At 33.3% G+C, this 25,633-nt stretch overlaps 1 protein-coding gene across 2 annotated transcripts in view; it reads left to right on the top strand.

Annotated features, from left to right (window-relative positions):
- The window catches only part of LOC119836000 (irregular chiasm C-roughest protein-like), a 97,433-nt gene that overhangs the window by 59,382 nt on the left and 12,418 nt on the right, over positions 1-25,633 (top strand). For both annotated transcript variants that reach the window (XM_038361159.1, XM_038361158.1), the window contains exons 5-12: positions 3,540-3,691; positions 6,486-6,577; positions 7,979-8,087; positions 18,080-18,155; positions 19,787-19,869; positions 20,223-20,325; positions 20,763-20,896; positions 21,877-22,000. In XM_038361159.1, the coding sequence (XP_038217087.1) occupies positions 3,540-3,691; positions 6,486-6,577; positions 7,979-8,087; positions 18,080-18,155; positions 19,787-19,869; positions 20,223-20,325; positions 20,763-20,896; positions 21,877-22,000 (873 nt within the window). The remainder of the gene's footprint in view (positions 1-3,539; positions 3,692-6,485; positions 6,578-7,978; positions 8,088-18,079; positions 18,156-19,786; positions 19,870-20,222; positions 20,326-20,762; positions 20,897-21,876; positions 22,001-25,633) is intronic.

The raw sequence follows: 25,633 nt of genomic DNA, 5'->3' as shown, positions 1-25,633 counted from the left end.
ATGACAGATTCGAAATTCAAATGTAATATTTTTTTATAATTAAGTGTAACAGTATTTATGGCCAGACTAAGTATTTCGGTGTAAGTTGGGCAGTCTTGAGAGGATATTTGCGGATTTACTCGCAAGCGGGAGATTATCATAAAGGAATACACTGGTACCATTTGGTGCATGTTCTTTGTATGTACATTGTGTGGACGGGCATCTAGGACGGTTAGTCAGAATAGCAAAAATCGATCAATAGTTGGGAGGCAGCGTGTCAGATTTAGCTTAGGTGTATAAAACGTGACTAAAGCGTGAAATAAAGTGACTTGCACGTATAGGTAAATAATAGAAGTGTCATTTTAACAAACCATTACAAATAAACACAATTTTATACATGAGTTATGTATGTAGTTTTCAATCGATGCTCCCTGAAACAAAGAAGGAAGGTTCAATTTGATTGAAATCTTTTTGGTACTCGATTGACGTGATTTTTTTTTTTGTTTTTGATAAGACATTGTTGCCATTTGGTATTATGTTAGAATTTGAATTGGCTAAGGAAGGATAGTGAACTATTTGTAGAAGATAATTATTTGAAAACGTTAGTTTCTCTCTGATTGAAAGTTTTCATTTTGTGATAATGTTTTAAATTCTATAACCAAATATACTGTGTCATATATTTTTTATACTATGTAATTTGTATGTGGGTATTCTAGGCTCATTCGAAAGTAAAATTGTGTATGAAAAACGTATTAATATGGACTAAAAATTTCTTAGCCGTTCGTAAATTATTTCATATCGCGTGGAAATATTCGAGAATATCTGTGTTCCATAACCTCGAAATTTCGACAAACAAGAGACAACCCTATTTCAAACTTAATTAGATTCCAAATTATTCGTACGAATTCTAGTTAGTCTATTCTTCTCGAAGCTTCCGCTAGCTTTGCTAGTTGATGCAATACGAAATGTTTTGTGGTGACCATTAAGGTATCACAACTGGGACAAACACAATGGACTTATATTAGTTATTCTGTTTAAACTAAGAGGTATAGAGACCACTACGATGCGGGCATATTATTATCAGAAAGTTGAGAAAACAATAACTGGGTATTTTGATACTGATAATAGTGAAATATAAATGTACTAAATGGTTCTCAACCGACGTACCCAGAATGGAAGAAGGTTCTCAATTCGATATATTCTTTCTCAATTCGACATCGATTTGATACGAAATTGTTGCAATTTTATCGCATTTTAGAATTATTTATTGATAAATCTAATTATTGGTACTAATATTTATCAATATTATAAAATTATTATGTTAATAGTCCAATCAGCATTAATTATGCGTTATGAACGAATGTGGTGTACTTTTCAACCGACTTAAAAAAACAAGGAGGTTCAGCTTGTCTGATCTGTAAAATTAGTTTAGTTTAGACAATTTAAAAGCAATTAAGTTTTTTATTAAAAATAAATGATAATTTTTCTTTTACATCGATTGTTTTTTATAAAGTTATCGTTACTTGTGTATTTACTCATACTACAAGTTTCTAAATTTTTCTAACCAAATAAGAATTTAAAGGGCAAGGAATAAAAACAATTAGAAAAGCTTTCTAGTAAGGACTTACGATAATACCATATTGGAATGAATCTGGCAACTCGCCCGGAACCACGGCTTGTAAAATGTCCGGAACGTCGCTATGATTAAAATAATAAACCACTATTGCTTAATTATTTCGTTTAAATGCACTTACAGATGTGAATATAATTTATTTTCATATCAATTGTTATTTTATTATAAATAATCAGCTGATTGACTGTTTATCTTTATATCAATTGTTATTTTATTCAAATATTAGCTTCGCCCCGCGGTTTCACCCGCGTAAGTCCGTATCCCGTAGGAATGTCGGGATAAAAAGTTGCCTATATGTTATTCCAGTTGTCCAGCTGTCTACGTACCAAATTTCATTAAAATCGGTTCAGTAGTTTCTGCGTGAAAGAGTAACAAACACACACACATCCTTACAAACTTTCGCATTTATAACATTAGTAGGATTGAGCTTTGACTGTGAGAATTATCAATGTTTTAGCTATACAAGTTTAAAGAATAATCTACGCTTCTTAATATATTAAATGCAAAGATGACTGAGTGATCTGTCAACAAACAGCCTAAACTACTGGACCGATCCACTAAGAAAAGATCAAGTCTAAATTACTGTGCCGATCCGTTAAGAAATGACTATGAGAAATGCTACCCCTAGGGGGATAACGGGGTTAAAGATTTTGTCTCGAATTTTACGCACCACTTACTTCTTGCTTGCTCATAGCCATTTTCTAAGTACTATGGATAAATACATATTTTCACGGTAATGATGAAATTTTCTTTACGAGCCTTTGTTTCAATAACATAATATAGTATATATAGTTTTTTCATACATAATTCATGCCAATTACTTTTTATATATAGCAAATATCCCGTTTTCAATACAGCAGAGAAATACATTGTTTCCTTTAACGTTTGTGTACGCCGACTTAAAGACAATGAGAGGAGAAACCTAAATTTACAAGCAGATATTTAATAGCATTCTTCAAAGAGAAAGCAACGTTGTAGTTGGGAAAAATAAACACCACTCTCGTAGACTAGATAAAAGATTTACATAAAACTAATGGAAGTTTTTATCAAGAAGACACAACGATGGCCGGCTTGCGGCAAAATTGTTCAACTTCGCACTATTTAACTTGCAAACTTTAAACAAAGTTTGCTCTATAGAAAACTGTCTGAAGGGAGTCTTTCATTGTCTTTCCTCGGTTTCGCCATTAAATTGCGAGTCGGGGTACTTCGGCGGACCGCTGTCTAGTAAAACTGCTGGTTTGTGTCCTGTTTGGACCTTAAAGTTTGGAACATATTCAAACATTACCCACACTTTATGGCATCGGTTGAACAGTTGACTGTTTCTATTTGGTTCGAGATCTTTGTGTATAATATGAATTCAGTGAATTGGCTTAATTATAGCTATAGATTTCTATCCATATGGATGGGAGAATTTAAAAAGTTGAATAATCGCTACCAATATGATAAATACGAAAGTAAATCGCTCTATGCTTATTAATATCTACAGCAGTGAGCCGATGTGGTTGAAATTTGATTCATAAATAGTTTGTGAATCTATAGAGGACAAAGGTTCGTGTATATCTCGGAAAACCCACGGGAATAATTGCGGACTGTGTATTGTTTCCTTTGATAAAAGCAGACGAAGCCGCGGGCGGATGGCTAGTTTGTCTTATTGTGATATACATTGTGTTATTTAAGTGATAAACGAAGTCTTGACAAGAGAGTTTCTTATTTCCTTTACCTGGACTCGGAATGAATCGATTCCTAGCTACGTAAAATAAACAATTGAATGTAATTATACATAACGTTTCATTTGTTTACAAAATTGCCATCTTAAAATTTCCAAATCTCTAAAAAATAGTAAAAATAAATAATGTTAACAATATCAATTCCCTCAACAGATATACAATGTATATTCAGCCCAAATAAATTAAAACTCTTTGTACAGGTGAACCTGCAATTAGGTCACGCTACGCCCGCCTAACAGTCCTAGTGCCGCCAGAACCACCGAAAATTCTACAAGGGAATTTCTACTCTACCACTGAAGATAGAATCATCAAACTCGAGTGCGTCTCGGTGGGTGGGAAACCACCAGCTGAGGTAAGAAAGACGTATGTTGTGAAACAAATAGATTAAATTAAACTTTTTAACAAGATGAATAGAGGTGGGTATCGCTTGAAGTGGGAAAAGCTGACTAGGTGAGAACTGACAAATTGTAGATGTTCGATTGAAAATGGATGATATATTTCAAATGCGTTTTTACGCGCTCAATTCCATTAAAACTGAGCTGATGAAATGGTTTTACATTCCTACATATGTAATTTATTAACGTGTAAGTAACATTTAATTGAAGTCGAATAAAATAGTCTATTCTATATTTAGATTAGATGATACTTAAGTTTTCTTCTGGGTTAACGGTTGTTGTGTTTAGACGTTGTTGTCGTTCCGATCAAGTTTCTTTCAAATAAGGATAATCGGATAATTGCTCTTGTAAATGAAAGATGTTTACTGTCGAGAAAGGGGCTGAATATCTTGATTTTCACTTCGGATAATCTTCATTTCAATCGGTCTTGACGTTTAATATACGACATTAAACCGGTTGTGTCTTAGATATTTGGTTTGATCCTTCACGTCTCCAAACCGGCAACAAGAAATTTGAGCCGTTTCCGACATATTTCAAATTAAATATTAAATTTAATTATACCCCGAAAATTGCTGTTCAGATGATGAGTACTTTAATCCGTTGCTATATTTAAATAGCAACTCTTAAGCTAACGACGTTTTAGAATGATATTTTAGTCTGAATTTCGTCCCTGCGTTGTCTATTTACAACTAATTAAAGTCTCAGAATTTTAAGCGCGTCGAAAATGACATGCAAATATCTTCACTGTATAAATTAAGCAAAATATATTCGCTGCTTACGTTTCAAATTATCTATTTCAAAGTTAAATTTAATTAACTAGATACTCCGAATTTCGCAATTTATTTTACTTTTTCTCTCTAGATTGTGTAGCTCCGCCATCATTTGGCGTTAGTCTTCTTATTTCTATTGGGTGTGTTCTAAAACTACTTAAGCTTAAGCTTTTGTTCGAAATTAGCTCTGCCTAAGATCAGCCTCATCAACATTCATTTACATCTCATCTCTAAGTATTAGCATTGCTTTAATGGGTTTCGGATTTCAAGCGTTGCCGAAAATATCGATAGAATAATATTGTTTTTAATTTGTTTTATTTCTAATTTGATTCATTTAGATATTAAATAACCGCTGTATTTATAATGAATGTGATTCATTAATAAGATATGTGTGGATACTTAATTAGAATAAAAATTTGGTGTAACATTTAATATTTATGTTAGAATACATTACGTATTTTTGACTATATTTACACGACCTAATAAATTAAAATCTAAATTTGTATTTATATTTATTTACCCGCATCGTATTATTTCTTTAGCGTGATCTACATATAATTATACATTATCTATAATGGTTTTATGTATATTTAGTATTCTATGACAATTGTAGATTATACTTACATCGTTAGCTGATTTGACTATATCGTTAAATATAGAACTAAGCTCACCCCATTCACATTCTTCATTACTTCTATTAAATTCATGTAATTCTGTGGAGATTTGTTCACTGGACTTTCATTTAACCATTCAACTCATTTGCTCGAAGCTGTTTCATTTAATCCATTTAAACGAATTGAATAGATATGATGCTCATGGGAGGAGAGACAATTAGGAGTTAAATTGAATATGATGTCGCGGCGAGCACTTGCCCAAGAGAAATGAGTTTGGAGGATCGTGAAATGTTAAACTTGTGGTTATTTTTGTGTTGAGCTCTATATTACTAGCTGTCCGACCCGGCTCTGTTCGAGGTGACTTTTTGTTAGCTTTCATATTGTTTAACAGTTATCATCTAAATCCAATAAAATATACAAGATGCATAGCATTAAATTATTCCGTATAATATTGTATAATTGTATATTAAATATAATATAAGTGTTAAGAACATTTGAAAATTAATGATCGTTAGAATGTTTAAAAACAGCAGGAATTAATTTTAAATATGGCGCGAATGGAGTATTTATAGCAGAGCAGTTTTATTGTGATTTGTCAGACGATTGCTGAATAATTTAGCGCGCCGACGATTACCGTGATGGGCAGAGCTATTTTCGTATGAAACAATAGATTCAAAACTAACTTCCTGCAATTTTTGTACCTAAATCTGTTTTTAATATTATGTACGAATATAGAAAATGTGTCATGGAATGTATTAGTTTGACTTTGAGGGTAACCTTAATAACTTTTGGTTAACCTATCATGCTATATGGTATAGCATTTCGTTGATAATAAAATTAGTAACTTGTATGTTGATTTACTTTTTAATAAGAGTGAAATTTGGAGATTTATTTGTCCAGGTAACGACCCTTTTTTCGAGGCTAACACGTCTCCATCCAAAACCCATTGAGTAATGTATGTTATAGAGTGTACTTAAACAAAATTTATTATACATTCGAATTAATTAACCCTAATTCTGGTATAGCAGAAAAATTATAATGCTTCTTTGCTGACTTCAGATAAGGGATAAGGAAAGGGTTGATGAAAGGTATAAAGCAATCCCCTGCTCCTTCACTCGCCGAATGAAACACAGTAGCATTCGTATGCTACTATTTCACGCCGATCCTCTGTGGTGATTTGCCTCCCCCGGTGCGAGTTGGCTCGATTCTTGCCGAAGCTCGACTCCCATATTGAGATCGAATAAATGCGTCTTTGTGTTTATATGTGTGTTTCTATTTCTTTTAGGTCGTTACGGATCGATTCTTTAAAATATTACTATAGGAGTTAATATTCTACATCGTACATTTAATAACTGCTTCCATTACAGATAACTTGGGTGGACAGTAACGCGGGGGTTCTGACCCAGGGCGTCACGTACACTGTAGAAGCGTTACCAGATGGACAGAGATTTACCGCCAAGTGAGTGAATTATTGCGTATATGTTATTATTTATATGCCTAATGTTATTGTGCATTATCTGTAGTCTGGTTATGGTAAGAGCGTAAATATATCGTTATTTAATAAGGATATGTTTATTTAAACAATTTTCAAATATGGTAGGTATTTCATTGAGTTCCAGTTTGAGTTTATAATTTATTAAACACTAATTTTAACATTTTGACAAGTCACAAAAATTTAATGCTATAAAACTAAAAATTAAATTTTTGTGACTTGTCAAAATGTTAAAATTAGTAATAAATATAAAAGTATGATTTGTATTTATTACTCGTTTATTTATTTCCGTAACCTCATAGTCAACATATTTATCAATTTTGTGCTTTTATAGATTGATGCGTCTATACCCGTAAAATGTTATTAATCTTTGATCCATTTGTCTATTCCATTCCAACATAAAACAAAAGCCAAATAGCACAGAATAAACAGGGCTAATGATAGCTTTTATTTTTCGGATTGAAATGAAATGGTTCTGGTTAATTCATATAATAGGACTGGATAGTGTATTTGTTAAACAAACCTTAATTATATGTGAAAACCTGTGATTATATACGGAGGTTAAAGTTAGTTGGGTATTAGTTTGGTGTTCTATTTATATTATGTATACGTTTTAGAATAATTAATTTGTAGAATGTTTTGAGAGCATTTTTGTGTCCGCTATTGGTATTTTAAGGGGAGATATCTCACCCTATAACTTAAGTTTTATATAACGTATAATTAGGCTTAAGAATAATTAAATTGAAGAATGTTTTGAGGGCATTTATATTTGGTATTTAACTAAAAGTGGGCGTGAAAATGCCTGCATTTTTATACATTGCGCCATTATTATATAACTGCAATAAAGACATTCCAAAATTATAAGATTTGTATAAAAATTTTTTGTTAATTTTAGAAATAAATAAAGAAACCGCCATACTATGGCGCCATACATACAATAAACTATTAATCTTAATAATCAATACGATTCTACGTAAGTAGTTCGACTTTACGACTGCTATAGAGATTTTAGAATCCTACCCACTTACACGAAATCATTGTATCGATTTCATAATAATTAAAACTACAATTCAGTTTCAAATAAAGTGTAGAAATACTCAAAATTTATTAGCTGCTAGCTTTTGCCCGCGGCTTCGGACGCGTTAAATTCAGAGTAGTTTAACAGATGTTATTATACATATAAACCTTCCTCTTGTATCGCTCTATCTATTAAAAAAAAACCCATCGAAAACCCTTGGGTAGTTTTGAAGAATTAAGCATACATAGGGACATATGGACAGAGAAAGCGACTTTGTTTTATACTACGTAGTGGTGTTATGACTATAAATACACTTTATAATATTTTAATTATGCTTTTGTTTTGTTTAGATCCGTGATTAAAATGACGCCCAAACAGGAGCACCATAATCAGACGTTCATCTGCCAAGCGCAAAACACTGCTGACAGGGCGTACAGAGCTGCCAGTATACAGATCGAGGTAAGTCATAAATCAATCAATCAATCAATCGAACCACGAAACAAATGGTCGATGAGCAGGACTATCAATCAATTATATTATTTATAACTAGCTGCGCCCCGCGGTTTCACCCGCGTAAGTCCGTATCCCGTAGGAATATCGGGATAATTATTGCCAATATGTTATTTCAGTTGTCCAGCTGTCTGCGTACCAAATTTCATTGCAATGGGTACAGTAGTTTTTGCGTGAAAGAGCAACAAGCACACACACATCCTTACAAACTTTCGCATTTATAATATTAGTAGGATATTTTGCACGTCTGTTTTGAATAGTGATTTGTCGTTGTTATTTGTTTTTAACCCACGACGTAATGGGGTGTTATAAGTTTGATGCCGTCTGTCTGTCTGATTGTGTGTGTGTCTGGGTTGTATCGTAGTTCTCAGCCGGATTGACCGATTTCGATGCGATTTTTTTTTGTCATTTTAAATGCGGTGCTTGCGGTGGTTCTAAGCTGTGATCGATGAAAGTCGGTCAAAGAAGTCAGCTGCATCATTTCATTTCATCATTCGTCGTTGAAGCCTTTTAGGACGTCCACTGTTGGACATAGGCCTCCCCCAAAGATTTCCAAAACGAACGGTCACTAGCGGCCTGAGTCCAGCGGCTCCCTGCCACTTGAATCATCATTTACTATCTAATATATAAAATTCTCGTGTCACAGTTTTCGTTGCCATACTCCTGCGAAGCGGCTTGACCGATTTTGATGAAATTATTTGTGCTTATCCGGTATCTATGAGAATCGGCCAACATCTATTTTTCATAACCCTAAATGATAAGAGTAAGGCAGAACAGCGTTTGCCGGGTGCATCTAGTGACACTATATAATCTAAGGATCATAATTATGGAAGATACATATTATCCTTTGATACCGTTATATCGTAAATAAACGTTAATCATTACAATTCATTTAATTGAAAAGTATCTATTTGTACGTGTAATTAATTAACGCACTCTACGTGCAATGACTGCAATCACCGTAATCTATGGTGGTGATTAAAGGTCACAATACAAAATATGAATTACGAAAATCTTATGGACCAATTTTTCCGGTATACTTTTAGGGTTCTCAAAATATAAAGAGGAATCTGTTGCATTTTTGTGTGTTTGTAACGGTTTCACGCAAAAACTGCTGGACCGATTGCAAAAATTATTTTACTGTTGGAAAGCTGCAACTTCGCTGAGTGACATTGGCATAGGCTATGTATTTATCACGGGCGAGGCGGTACAGGCGGGGTGTACAGCTAGTAGAATTAAAAGATGAAAGAACTATAGTACTATTGCCCTTTTTGTGGAAATTGTATTTGCGCATACTCGAGGCTCTCAGAAAAGGGTTGGGTTATGTCCCTCCCATTGCAATGGTGGCCTGACTAAACTCCGCTACTCTGCTTTCAATTAGAGTGATTTTTTTATGTCATAGCGGGCAACTGAGCTGGTGGTTCGCCTGATGGTAAGCGATCACCACCGCCCATGAACATTCGCAGAGGTAGCCTTAAGGAATGCGCGGTCCGCTTATAAGGGGTACAGGATGAGGAAAGGATTGATGACTGGAAAGAAGTAATGGATTGGGGAGTGTGTGGAAAAGGAAATGGGCCTCCGGCTCCCCCGGTACGAAACACTATAGCATGCTATTATTTCACATCGGTTTCCTGTGGTGGTATTTCCCCGATGCGAGCTGGTCCAATTCGTGCCAAAGCATGCTCGACTCGGACCACCAGCTCCATTGCCGACGATGACATATAAAACTCATACTAGCTGTGAGCCGCGGTTGAAACCGCGTAAGTCCGTATCCCGTAGGAATATCGATATAAAAAGTGCCTATGTGTTATTTCAGTTATCCAGCTATCTACGAAGCAAAATAGTATTCTTATTCACCAATAGATGTCAGGAAAAAAAAAAACACGAATAAAACACGAATATGACATTTTCTAAAAAAGATTCCTAGCTAGATCGATTTATCGTCCCCGAAACGCCCTATATACTAAATTTCATGAAAATCGTTGGAGCCGATTCCGAGATTCCAATTATATATATATATATATATATGTATATATATATATATACAAGAATTGCTCGTTTAAAGATATAAGATATACATCGAATGATATACTTTGAGTTTTGTATAGCTTTAATCGATAGAATACATTGTATAACAAATTTACCAACTTCGTAGTTAGTTGTAAAAGTTTCTGAACTACAGTAATTTTTACATTAGCATAAAATACGATCTCACATTCTAGTTTCCTATTTACACGCTACGACTGAAATTCTGAATTCATAATTATTTTGCACTTAAAAATGGAAAACGTAAAAAATATTTTACGTGCGATAATATTTATAGTTTGCCGCTCTTTGAATTATAATGAAACCACAATAGAGATATGAAACGAATGTATTTTTATGTAATATATTATCTAAAATAATCTTGTAACATACACCAATTTGTTTGCGTTTTTATGATACCTTTGTGAAAAAAGAAAAAATGTTTTTTTTGTAAACGACGTTTCCCATTGTCACAAACCGGAGTTTGTTTCTAGTATGTTATGGATTACTTCCAGGATGTCAAATTCTACTTCCTACTAATATTATAAATCCGAAAGTTTGTAAGGATGTGTGCGTGTTTGTTGCTCTTTCACGCAAAAATTACTGAACCGATTGCAATGAAATTTGATACGTAGACAGCTGGACAACTGGAATAACATTTAGGCAACTTTTTATCCCGATATTCCTACGGGATATGGACTTACGCGGATGAAACAGGTAGTTATTACATATTTATACTAGACGCTCGTTCCGGCTCCGCTTAAGATAAATATAAAAATATAACCTATTACTCCGTAACAAAGCAAGCGATAGCTTTCGTATATTGGAAGAATCTTTGCAATCGATTCAGTAGTTTTTCAAAACAATATAAACATACATACAAATACGCACATTTTTCCTCTTTATATTAGTTTATATTAATATTTATGCAACAGTTTAATATTTCAAATTAAGCGTTTTCATTGATATACAAGGTCTATCGTTTAACATCCAGTTAACAATTAATTATCAAACTATTTCAATTGAATGCAGTCATTGGAAAATTCCACATAGCATTTATAAAACCCTGCCAAAGCAAACAAGCCAAATCGTCCAGAAACCTATAAGAGAATTGAATTATAGAAGCCAAATATTTGATTAAAACTACATCTGTACTTATTGTTTGGCCTGTTTATTTATTCGGATCTCGTATTTTTTTCGATCGGGCCTTTTGCGAATGTTTCTAAGAAATTTGGGGTGGAGCAACTTGAATTTATTTGTTTAGTGTTGGGAACTGGTGTGTTTTTATGTGAGAGAACGCCTGGTATTGTTATAGTCGATGAAATAATAACGATTTTTTTCCTCGAATTGGCTTCATTGCACATTTTATGTTTACAAGACAGCTAATTTAAGGTCTGAGCAGGATGAAATTTATGCCTAATAAGGGGTTTGCGCTTACAAGATGATGTTGTGTTTTAATTTGTAACATTACTACCTTTTGCCTGCGGCTTCGCACGCGTTAAATTTGTAGTAGTTTAATAGATGTTATTATACATAATATTCTTTTTGAATGACTGTCCATTAAAAAAAAAACCCCATCAAATCCGTTGCTCTGTTTTGAAGATTAATTCATACATAGGGACATAGGGATAGACAGAGAAAGCTTTGTTTAATACTATGTAGTGTCATAGCATTTTTTTATTTAGTGCTTTAATCTAACAGTCAAGTGAACAGTTGGCACTTAAATAATACACCTATTAACACACATGTCCGTTACCACTAATTCAATATGAGCCTTTGATTTACGATTCCCACCTCATATTGTATTAATGAAGCTTTGGCGTTGCCACGGTAGCCGTGTTCGACAAATGGCCGAGTTTAATAGGCCATCAAGTTTTTACGATTACATTAATTCGTATTGCTTTTCTAGTTGGTCGGGTTATAACCCTTATCCGGTAGATGATTTGATGTCGAAACTGTGGCGATGTTTATTAGCCGACCTTCGCGTTTGTGGTTTAGTAATAAGAAAATAATGTGGAACAAATTACATGCGTTTGAAGTGGAACTTCTTAAAATATATCGTTCTCTTTTCTTTTTCTCTTTGTCATATCTTGCCTCTCTTACATGTAAGTCCTGTATTTTCTTCGAACGCGTCCTTATACTATTGTTACAAACCAAAAAATCATCGCGTTAAATTTGTATTAAGCTACGAATAATTTTGATAGAAAAGACAAGTATAGTCTGTGTTAGTTGGTTACAAATCTCTAATAAACTGTTTAAAAAATCTACAGTTACATATGGATCTTTAGAAATAACACACATGATAACATATACCATTAACAGCGAGTTTTTGACGATATTTTTCCACGTTAATTACACAAATAAATGACTTTCTAAACTCTCCGTATAATATACTGTTAACCGTTAAAGGGCTATATTAATAAAGTTTTTTTGACTACTTTATTACTCGAAGCATGTTTAAATACTCGACCATTTCGTCTTTATGACTACATGAATTGTAAATGTTTCAGTTTTAGTAAAGTGTTCATAGCTATATAGAGGCTATTTTACCGTTTCGAATATTACCCACGGGCGGTAAAGTGGTGATTAAACAGCTTGTGTATGGAGTAAGATTTGATTTGATTACTATTATGTTAATCTTATGAAGAGGTTAAATGTTTGTTTTTAATGAAAAATATATTAGCTTGATTTTGTAAGTGTCTGAAAATCTTTTCATCAATAGGCAGCTGTAACTTCTAGACTCACGTTCACGCTCGATAACTGTCCGAAGCAAAACTCTGCCTCATGAGCGTTACAATATACTTTGAACATTGTTACCTTGAGATAAGGTGTTAATTTCAGTAAATGTTTTACAAAACGTCGCTCAAATTTTTTTTTTTTAATTTTTTGGGCGGTTCGGAGACAAGTTGTTTATAGTAGGACGATGTCAATATGTCAATAAAGTAACAATCTAAAAATCGGTAATGTATTTATTAAGTTAAACATAATACTACTTCAAATTTTACTTTCTATGGCACCTTGAGGAAAGAACCAGATTTCAAATAAAATAACAACAAAAATCATATTTAGCAAATTGAAAAATGCAATAATTTTATCAAATTAGTGTATTGTCATCGGTCCTCAATAAATCTACAAAGTTTGAACGAAATCTGGCCGTTTAAAGTGGGTCAAAATCGCGCCCAAAGAAGTCGGTTACAAACAAACATACAAACATACAGGTGAAGCTAATAAAAAGCGTGTAAAAAAAGCATGAAATCGCCTCACCCAGGCATGTATAATATACAATACAATAACATCAACGAAATACAACATTAACCACTTTCAAGTCGGTTAAAAATACACAACCAATACAAAGCTACAATCTGGGAAGACATTGACATCTTTGGCTGACCTATTTATGATGAAAATCGATCATTCAGAGAGACCTAGAAAATTTAAACTCTGTAATCCGTGTCAACTGATGTTATTTCATATTTAAACTAGCTAATTCGCCAGACTTTGCATACAAGGTTGGATATTTTTCGATTGAAATAAGTAAATTCGGTTAAACCACAGCTAACGTTACTCCTAACTATTGTAAATAATATTTATTAAATAATATTGTGATTATGAACTGGTGACAGTACTGCCTAAAAACTGTCCGTACACACATAGACAACAGTAAAAAAATGCAGTTATAGAAATACTAGCTGCGCCCCGCGGTTTCACCCGCTTGCTTATATGTTATTTCAGATGACCAGGTGTCTACGTACCAAATATCATTGCAATCGTTTCAGTAGTTTTTTGTGTGAAAGAACATCAAACACACACACATCCTTACAAACTTTCGCATTTATAATATTAGTAGGATAGTAGGATCAGTATCTGTGAATATTACTTTTGTTTCGACATAAATTCAATTTTACGTTGATGCAGGTGAAATGATATTAAAATGTGCTACCCAATAATAAATTTTATTTTACATAATACAGCTACTCAGCTCGGCCCGGGTTGATCCGAGATAGAAACAAAATAACATAAAGCCTGTGATACGCACACATAACGAAACTTTCTATATAGTATAAAACTTTAAAATCGGTTCAGTAGATCTACTGAAAATACCCTACAACGTCACAAACTCATAAATGCACTAACTTCCGAAATATAAGTATAGATAAAACATAAAACAACGTTAATAATGAAAAGCAAAACTTCATTGAACCCATATTGCGTACGATAAAAATTATTGTCCTTCACACTGACACAGCACCAACTGGAGAGGAAATTACTATTCCGTTGGCAGAATAAATGGCCGTAGACGCGTCGAGCAATTGTTTTGAAATGAGCCTCCCACTATACACCCATTTGTACGTCGTTGTTCAGTATTAGAGGTGTATTGCGAAAGACGTTCCAATTTTTAAGGTGGGATAGAAAACTGTTTCTTCTTTAGTAGCATTTTTATAATGCCATCATTTCAATTAAAGATACGTTAAAACTGAAAAGTATAAAAATAAATCTATGCACTGTTTGGATTCTCATTGCTTTGTTTATACATACTAACGGTTGTATGTTTATTATATTACTTCATTCTAATGACTATGAATGTTTGATGTATACGCTATGAAGCATATCACCCTGATACGGAGTGGGAATGCTCTTAAATACCTACGGGATGACGACCTGTCAACAACTGTTGTGTTAAGATCCTGTCGTTGCTTTGCTGTGATACTCAAAATCGTTATATCGTGGCCAGAATTGGAAACAAAACTCATTTCACTTGATTCGAATCATATTCAATCATATTCACACCAGTTTGTACAGCTCTTGAAATAAATATAGTTCATAATATCACAAGACTTCATTAGGCATCATTACCTCACCCTGCATAATTTCACACAGCCGTTCTGTGACGTTTATGTTTAAAATAATAGCCTATTTTATATTCATATCACATCTAGATTCACTCTCATTTCCGTTGTTATGATGCAAAGGGCCAGTTTGTTTATCATATATTTTTTGTTGGTCATAAAATAAGAACCCTTTACGGTCTACCCAATTACATTTTACGGGTCTGAGTATACGATGGACATTTGACAACGCGCGGCAGTTTATCTGTGCCCGTTTTATTATCTGTGGTCACTATTTTGGCCAAGGAATTAAGGCTGGCGTCAAGATTATTTGGTTTCGGTTAATTTGGTTTATTGTTGTGCTGCACGATTGTATACGATTTGCTGTTACTATAGGTTAATACTCCAATAGCCACCAATGTAGGCAGATCTTGAATACAATAGCAATATTAATATATTACACGCTTTTTATTAGCTTCACCTGTATGTTTGTTTGTAACCGACTTCTTTGGGCGCGATTTTGACCCACTTTAAACGGCCAGATTTCGTTCAAACTTTGTAGATTTATTGAGGACCGATGACAATACACTAATTTGATAAAATTATTCCATTTTTCAATTTGCAAAATATGATAAAAGCGTGTTTTTTAGTTTTTTTTAACTATTATAATATATTATTTTTCACGTACTCCGCAAATGTTCATGGGGATGGTGATCGCTTACCATCAGGCAAACTCAGATCAGCAACGCGCTATGACAGAAAAACCACATCTTAAAGACTCTTTAACTTTGCAAATGATTGGATAATCATATTTAATACTTCTTACTCCAATGTATTCTTCTCATACAAGAATCAAGAATCTTAAAACGTTCAATTCCTGAGTGAATATTCAATATTGTTCTAAATTCCCAATGGTGGAAAATTAAATTCGAAGTCAGAATGAACATTCACGGGAATTGCTATCAATACTCTTTTTCGAGGTTGTAAATAACATACGAAAAAAAAAAAACATGCCAAACTCGTTTTCGACCATAAATTCAAAACGTGAAAATTCATTAAACACGCTCAATACCATCCAGGGAGGGGACAATAAAGAAAATTCATTACCTTAAAAAAACCCATAAATTTTGGAGTCGGCCGCGCTCCATATAGCGTTTGTCCATACATCCGTGTTTGGACCGAATTTTTAGCTGCTAATCTTTGACTCGATTATATCAATTTCGTTTAAGCCTTGCCTTTTTAATTATAGACCGTTCTTGTGTGTTTTATTCGTTCAGAATTCTTTATAAATACCCTAACAAAATTCATTCATTCCACGGTTTTTTTCGCGTGGCTACCGGGAAATAGCTTATCCTAACTGTCCTATCTCCGTGGCAAATTTAATCGAAATTTGTTCAGCCGTTGCTTAAAAGAGTAATGAGTCAATTTAATCTTCACAAATTTTCTTTCAGAATAGTATCCACTATGATAGTTAAAAGGATAGCCTAGCTGGACTTCACCGTATTAAATGTCATGTTCATTGTAATCCTAATTATGATAAGAAAGAATGTAAGAAAGCAAAGAAACATTCATTTGATGGACATGACATGACACAATCCATTAAATACATACATGTTAACTCCCATAATTACAAGCAAAGAAGATTAAGATTTCCACTTTAATTAAATAGGTATATTTTATTGTTTATCACAGCTATTTACTATTTATTATTTTATATTATTAAAGTAATAAAAGGTTACGGGGAACACACATGTTCTTGTTACCCCAGTTTCCCATAATGGGACATGGGCTTGGCTTATTTCCCTTGGGCTGAATCCCCCCATTCTCAATATATTACAAACATAACAATGACTGAGTTAATACCCAGCTTACCGTTATTTTAATATTGATTGACTAACTGCGAGTACAGCCGAAACAGCTGAGGCGATAAACATAGATTTTGCTTAAATGAAAGCTGTATTTTTAATCATCACACTATCCTACTTCCTACTAATATTATAAATGCGAAAGTTTGTAAGGATGTGTGTGTGTTTGTGGCTCTTTCACGCAAAAACTACAGAACCGATTGTAATGAAATTTGGTATGTAGATAGCTGGACAACTGGAATAACGTATTGGAAATTTTTATCCCGATGTTCCTACGGGATACCGACTTACGCGGGTGAAACCGCTGGTCGCAGCTGGTACTCTATAAAAATGTATTTAAAATAGGTTTTAACAGTATAAATATGGATATATTTGTGTTTAAAATACAATTCAACGGATCGTATGTTACAAGGGAATTCATTGACTCATTTAGCACATCTAATATTACTTACATAAATATAAAACCAGAAAGAATATACTGGAATTCAAGTTTTGCAAAGCTACGAAATTCCAAACATGGTACGCTCAACCAAATTACATCCTCGACAGTCTTAACGCTTGCGAGGATCAAATCTTCACTCTGGGTAGTCGAGATAATCTTAAAGCTTCGCCAACTTGATGTGAATATAATGGCTTTTAAATATAAATGCAGAATAAAACGCTTTAAATGTTTGTAATAAATCCGTTAACACAACTGCTTTGAACAGGCTCGAAGGACCATTAATGTATGAAGTCTTGCTGCATATCAAATACGCTCAGGCAGAAATTAAATTCTAAAAAACTTTATGTAGTATGCTAGCCTGTAATAATTTACATTGAAAATTACCATGAATATAGTTTTAGCTTACATTACATGTTACACGTATTATTACTTGTGTTGTTATAATTAAAAGCAATATAGGAACATAATACTAATGTCGTTAAACAACTACTTATTGATTATTTTATTGTTTACCCATACGCTAAATGTAATTGCAGCGTTACCTTGTAAGTTAGGAGGTTTTTCTTTGAATTAAAAATAAACGTGTATTGTCATACTCCATAAAGCTGGCAACACAAAGTCCAAATAAAGCAACATCGCAAATTGTCAATTTTGAAATGTGTTTAATCGACACGATGCGAATAAAACGCTAAATATCCACTCTCAAAGCTTTATTTGTAATAAATTGATAATCAAAATGGATTACTAGAAAGAAGGAAGAATTAATTTAAAATTTTGTTCCAGGTAAAATACGCGCCAAAAGTGAAAATACAGATTAAAACAGGAAAAAGAATACCGGAGGGGAAAGACGTTGTTGTTGGTAAGTAATTATTTCATTTATTTATTTTTTTTTACAAATCCTGCAGGGAATTTAGAAGGAAGAAATTACTTACAAATTCGGGAAACAGACTTCCGTTATTTATTTAAGAAATTAACGGTTCAAGGTTAAAAATTATGATAATTGTTTATTAGGGAAGATTACAGTAGACTCCGTCAGGAAATTGACTTTTCTTCGTTGTTTAACATCCGTTGTTTGCAATAAATCGAACGAAGGGATTATTAAAGAAGCAAAAACACTCAGACGGAGTATTATTATTGTATTATAATAACAGCATAGCTGATAACTTATCAATAATAGAATTGAAAGCAAATTATTAATCAATGGTCAACATCTTTAATTTTATAGGGACTCAAATAACACTCGTAACCACTGGATTTCAACCGACTTCTAACCATTGGAGGAGGTTTTAGTGTAGGTTGTGTAGGGTGATGAATTAAAGTTTCCAGTCAAATAATATTATTATATTCTTCTAAGTTATAAAATAAATACACTACACCAATTATAAACTACTTAAAACGTGCGTTGGTGGCGCGAGTTATGGGACAACTGCGCCAGCGCAACCCCTACAAGGTTATCAATTCAAGTAAACCTTTTTTTGGGTTTGTGAACTTTCTACCGAGTGATTGATTCTTACTTTTTTTTATTTAAAAGCTGGTGTTTTTGGCTTATTTGAAATATATGCTACACCGCCTATTTTTAATAATTTTGAAATAAAATGTTGACTCGAAAATGCAAATAACGTATAATTTTTTCAGCTTAAATGTTCAATATGTGTGTGTGTAAAACGTTACGTTTCTTTAAACGATGCAAACAATTTAACATGTAAAATCATTGTAATTTAATAAATATCTCGAACTGTATAGGCTTAAATTTAAATTCATGGCAAAAGGGGGTTTAATCTAGATTAATATGCGCCGCAAATATTAAAATTTCATTACTAGGTACTTTAACATTATTTAGTATTTAACGAGATTTACTGTCATTAACTTCGCTTATATTTCATTGGATTAAATGGTAAAGTTTCCCAGAAATTTGTTCACTTTCTGGTGGTGATCACAGCCAACAATTACTGAGATGTTTGGAAACAAACAGTGTGTATTGTAATCATAGCTTTATTTTTGTCTACAAATCATCATCATCATCATCATCATCATCAGCCCTTATATGTTCCCACTGCTGGGACACAGGCCTCCTATGAGGGTTCAGGCCATAATCCACCACGCTGGCCAAGCGCGGGTTGTCAGATGTCACATTTCGTCGAACTTTTTAATTCTCGGACATGCCGTTTTCTTCACGATGTTTTCCTTCACCGTTTCGAGCAGTGGTGATGTTATATGCAGATAAATTGAAAAATCAGTTAATTTCTTGCACGCTTGCCTGGTCTCGAACCCCGACTTATCGATTTTGTCGAGTCGAAGGTCCTCACCACTGAGCCACCAATGCTGAATCAAGGTTACAAATATATGTCTCCATTCTCGCGCCACTCGGGTCAAATTGCACAGTTTTATTTTTGTCTGGAAATAGCAAAGTTCGAAATTAACTTTGAAAACGGAAACTTCGCGAACTACAGTTTTCAATCTAAAGCATAAATAAATGTATTTTTCATTCAGCCTGCACCGCGGACGCGAATCCGAGTAATTTGACATTCAGATGGGTTTTAAATGAATCGATAATTGGAAACAGTTCAGAGCTGGTGAGTATTTGTGTTTTTTTTTTATAATTGATTCTGAATCTTAATGTGATTGTGTGGATAATAATAACAGATTATTATTTACACAAACACATCAAAAGCTTTGATATATACGTGATCTCTGTGTGCTATAAGTTAATATTTTCGATATAAATAATCAAAAGACATATATATCAAATTTTTAAAGCCCACAGCAAAATTGTTCTAAGGCGAGACTGTAATGGAATATTATGATTTTTAATTTATTAATTATTTTTAACCCACTTCAAAAAACCCACTTCTTATAACTTATTACTGGCTGAATCGATTTTAATGATTCTATTATATTAAGAAGCTAAAAATAATTATTGTAACAGGTAATACCGAATGTGACAAGACAGTACAACGGCGCCATTTTGAAGTGCATGGTTTTCAACGCAGTCGGTAAAAGCGAGGAGACCGAAACCCTTGAAGTTACATGTAAGTTAATTTCCAATTAATTATATCTTTTTCTATTTATGTCTGCTTACAACTTAGAAATCTAAAATAATATCCATAAAAACGAATTATATTAACATTACCTATACTTTAATAATATTAACGAACGTAAAGTCTTCATATTTTAAGTCCAGGTTTTATATAGTTTTACTATTGATATTATTCAATTTTTAATTATGTAAATATTTAATTTCATATTTTAGTACTATGTTATAAATGTGTAATTTAGGTAAAAGATCACTGTAACAATAAATATATGTAAATTAGTTAAAAACACTCCATTTAATACAATAACTAAGTAGATAATGTACAAAAGACATAAAAAAATCTTTTCAATGCAATAAAAATATTTTTAAAATACCATGTGGCGTTTTTCGACTCTAATGCAAAGCATTACAGTTCATTATCGTATTCCCTAGATGCACCCACATTCAGAAACCGTCCCAAAGATGTAGAAGCTGAGTTGGGTAAGCAAGTCACGCTGAGTTGCGACGTGGATGGGTTCCCGGCGCCCGAAATTAAATGGTTACATTTTGAAGAAGACACTAATATTGTGAGTTTGTTATCGGTTTACATTAATTTCATTGGATTTATTTACACTTCTACACACATACTATAAAGAGGAAGAATATGATTTTTTGTTTGTTTGTTTGTTTGTAATGGATAAACTCAAAAACTACTGATTTTAGAATTTTTTTCACCATTAAAAAGCTGCAACTTCGCTGAGTGACATATGCTATATATGCACCACGGGCGAAGCCGGGTCGAACAGCTAGTCTATTATGATCTAGAAATATAATAATACATACATGTCTATACATCAAATATTTATAATAAGTCATAAAGTAATAATTATTGGTTGTAGGTCGAGCACATAAACAGGCTATTTTAAACCCAATTAACGTTAAGTTTCATATCAAAATCAACTAAGCATATCTGAAATCAAAATAACAGTAGATATATTTTCTCAATTTCTATAATATTACATATATTCTTTTGAATATATCATCAGTCCATACATATTCCCACTGCAGGGACTCAGGCCGCCTAAGACGGTTCAGGCCATAATCCAGCACGCTGGCCAAGCGCCGGTTGGCAAATGTCACATGTCATCGAACTTTTAAGTCAGGCACATGCCGGTTTCTTCACGATGTTTTCCATCACCGCTTCGAACAGTGGTGATGTGTATAATGTAGCATGCTTATATCGCAAATTCGACCAATATAAATTAGTCATAACAACTTGGTTATTAGGTAAAGTAAGGTCTCTACCACTGAGCCACCTACATTTAAATATAGACTAGGCTCAATATATATTTCTAGGCTCTCGTTTCGGCTCCGCCTGGATGTCAAGATACCTGTTTTATCCCAAGGGAGCATTTAATCGGTATTAAAAGTATCCTATCACCCAAATCAGCTCATCCTGTCTGTATACCGAATTTTATCATAGTCCGCTCCAGCGTGATTGACGGACGAACATCCAAACAAACTCTCATTTATAATATTAGTGTGATAATGAGTTGTTTTCTTACAGAGCGTTGGCAGAACAGCAAATCTAACTTTAACGGTAGACACTCACACCTCCGGTCGATACTTATGTAAAGCAAGAGTAGAGGGCTACCCAGAAATCGAGGCCGAGGCGTCTATATTCATTAAAGGTAGGTAAATATATAAAAAGTACAGTAGCCAGTACTCTATTAATGCATGTTACCTTTTGCCCGGGTTGCCTGGAAGAGATCACTTCTGAGTGATAAGGCCGCCCAACAAATTGTACTATTTTTCTTTATTACTTGTTATTAATATATATTCTTTTAAGTTTCCTGTACAATTTTGTTAAAGAGTAATAAATAAATAAAATAAAAAAAAAATCCAGTATCATGATGTATGTTCCCAATGAACTCTTCAGCAACTCAACCGATTTTGACGAAATTCGGCATTTTATGTGTAATTTGGTCCAACTTAAGGTATAGGATAGTTTGTATTTCGATTAATTATCCCAATAATTTGTAATCTTCATATTTTTAATTATTACTCAGCTACAACTCAGCAACGCGTGGCCGGGTATGCTAGTTAGGATATAAACTGGAATAAAATAAAATAATATGTATAAAGACAAAAGTGCTTCTATAAGAAATCTAATTGAATAAATAAATGTTCGAGTTTAAGTTTTGGACATATAGGTTATACTTTCTATGCCATTTATTTACTATTAAAGAGCCTACATAAACTAGATTGACTCATACAAAACATTTTGAGCATGATATTTTTAGAACTAATTATTATATTATCATACCTCCTAACGTAATTTTCTGTTCTTTTTTACTGCAAAAGTTCATAAACTTTAGGGTATTATAAAATACTCTTCTAGATCACGTATTTTTTTTATTCCGATTATAAGAAATAACATATTCACATACAACATTTATGTTTAATCTAGCACTAAGGGTTAACTATTTTCAACTACCTACTGTGGGTACAACCCACTCGCTTAGTACCCGGGGAGAAAGTAGCCTACGTGCTAATCCAGTGTAGTCTATCTCTGTACCAAATCTCATACGGATGCGGTAAGACGTTTTCGTGTGTTGTAACAAGCATCCATCCATGCATACATACATACAAGCTTCCGCAGTTATAATAGAAGTAGGATAAATTCTAATTCATTACTTCGAATCAGTATAATTAAGCCGAGAACTCTGTCTGACATTTTTCCTGAGTAATATTGCTTCCAAAGCAATTCATTAACTCATAGCACAATTGTTAGGACTGTAACTCCATTAGCTTAAAGTACATATTTTCTATTGGAGAATCCATTAGAATGGGCCCGCAATGTATACTAAGTGTTTTTAGGTCACATGGGGTGCGGCAACCGCTGCCTAGATATTAGTACCTAACTTCGTGTATTTATGTATATCATAACGGGCATTGAGCTGGTGGTTCGCCTGATGGTAGGCGCCACCGCCCATGAACATTTGCAGGAATAGAATAAATACATTGTCTGCTTTTAAGGGGTGAGGGATAAGGAAAGGATTGATGATGGAAATAAAAGAATGGACTGGGAGAGTTAGGAACAGGGCCTCCGGCTTCTCCACTCGCATCACGCGCAAACCTTTGAACGGATTTCGATGGAATTGGTACCAAGATAGTTTGATACCTGTGAAAGGACATAAGATAGTTTTTAGAGTATACCCGTTGAAATATCAGGATGAGATTGCCTATGTGTTATTCCAGTAGTCCAGCTATCTACGTACCAAATTTCATTGCAATCGGTTCAGTAGTTTTAGCGTGAAAGAGTAACAATCATCCATACGTACATACATCCATCCATTATACATTATACTTATACCTTATACTTACAAACTTTTAGCGTTTATACTATAGTAGGATAAGTCTAAGCACTAAGTATACTATAGTCCGCAAAACTATCTATAGTCATAACTAATATGATTGAATTATTGTGTTGCTGAAAATACATTGATTTGTAATTTATTATTTTAGTAAGCGTATAATTATTCAATCATATTAAAACTCCTCGTAACAGCGGCGAACTATTTTTGTCCTATGAATTTTCTTTGTATTCGAATATATTTAGTTAGTTTATACAGATTATCAGAACGGAGAAATTTCCCGCGAAACCTAAACGTCATTCTATCCAGTAAAGTATGGTCTTTGAAACGATAAATGTAGAACTACTTACGGTTTATTCGTGGAAATAACCGTTGCTTTGCAATACTAAGAAAATTTCAATTAATATTTATATGTCATATATATACCTTTCTGATATAAATTTATCAACGTTCGTTTAACTAATTCATGTGTCTATTCATCTATTCTTGCAATTTTGTATAGTACTAGCTTCGCCCCACGGTTTTACCCACGTAAGTTCGTATCCCGTAGGAATATCGAGATAAAAAGTTGCCTTTATGTTATTACAGTTGTCGAGCTGTCTACGTACGAAATTTCAATGCAATCGGTTCAGTAGTTATTGCGTGAAAGAGTAACAAACACACACATCCTGACAAACTTCCGCATTTATATTATTAGTAGGACAAGATATACAAAAATCATTAGGATAGAGATTATTACTGTGAATTTAAACTAGCTTTCCGCCTGCGGTTTCACCCGCGCAGTCAAAGGAAATTTTCAATGAGATTCAGATGTTTCGTAGTAAAATGTAAAACGGAAAATATGAAACATAAAATCGCTCCATTGCGACGTGAAAGACAGACGAACAAACACTCTCTTACGGTTACAATGTTAGCGAGGATAATGCTTATCAGCGATAAATTCCAGGACTAAAAAACTCACACCACTACACGGGGAGGTATTAAGTTAAAACTTAATAATTAATTAAAACAGCGTTCTTAATAGAACATCTCAAAAGAACAGTACTCGAGACTCCATTTATATTTCTATCTCTAATTAAAATGAAATCGCTAACAGTGTTTTAAAACTCTAAGGTTGCGTAAACAAAATTTCTTAAGTAAAATACTTGCTTTAAGAATATAATAATGTTCCATCTAAAATTATAAACGCGGGAGTTTGTTAGAATGAATGGATGTTTGTTACTCTTTCATGTAAAAACCTCTGTTGAGATCTGTATGTAATGTGGTGAAAAGATAGATTATAGTCTGGATTAACATATAGGCAGGTTTAGCTTTGTTTGGTAACGCTTTTACGCGAAAGCCTCAAACCGATTTCTATAGAATTTTGCATAACGATAGCTTGAGGCCCGAGAAAGAAAAACAAATTAATGGAATAGAATAGAATAAAATAGAAAGGAAAATTGATAGAATAGTGTTTATCTCATAAATCCCACGAAAGTATAACTATACTGCAGAAACCTTGCAGAAGACGTAAAATACTGCTTTTACTTTTGACTGCGCGGCCGAAAAGTCAGTATTACATTAATTAAAATGAAATACTTTTAGATAAAACTTCAAGATTAATTATATAACATCTAAATTCATATTTTACATGTATCGTATTTAGTTTTGATTTTAATAAAGCAACTTCAACGTTTCGAATTTAAATATTAATAAATATTTTAATGGACATACCTTTCAAAGTCATCTATTCATTTAACTTTAAGACACCAACAAACATTTTTAATCGATACCTCAATAACTCGATTAGCATAACAAAAAGTGATTTCAAAATGCTTTCTTCTCATAATAAATCAGGCAAACACAAAGAACGTTTCTGCAGTTAACTTTCTCAGTAATAGGATTAAATATAAATGCGACGTTTATATCGAAATTAATATAGATTAAACTTTTAGAAGCGATGATATG

The sequence above is a fragment of the Zerene cesonia genome, chromosome 22 (assembly GCF_012273895.1).
Source record: "Zerene cesonia ecotype Mississippi chromosome 22, Zerene_cesonia_1.1, whole genome shotgun sequence".
NCBI lineage: Eukaryota > Metazoa > Arthropoda > Insecta > Lepidoptera > Pieridae > Zerene > Zerene cesonia.
Note: the sequence above shows the minus strand (reverse complement) of the source record. Positions and strands in the feature narration are given on the sequence as shown.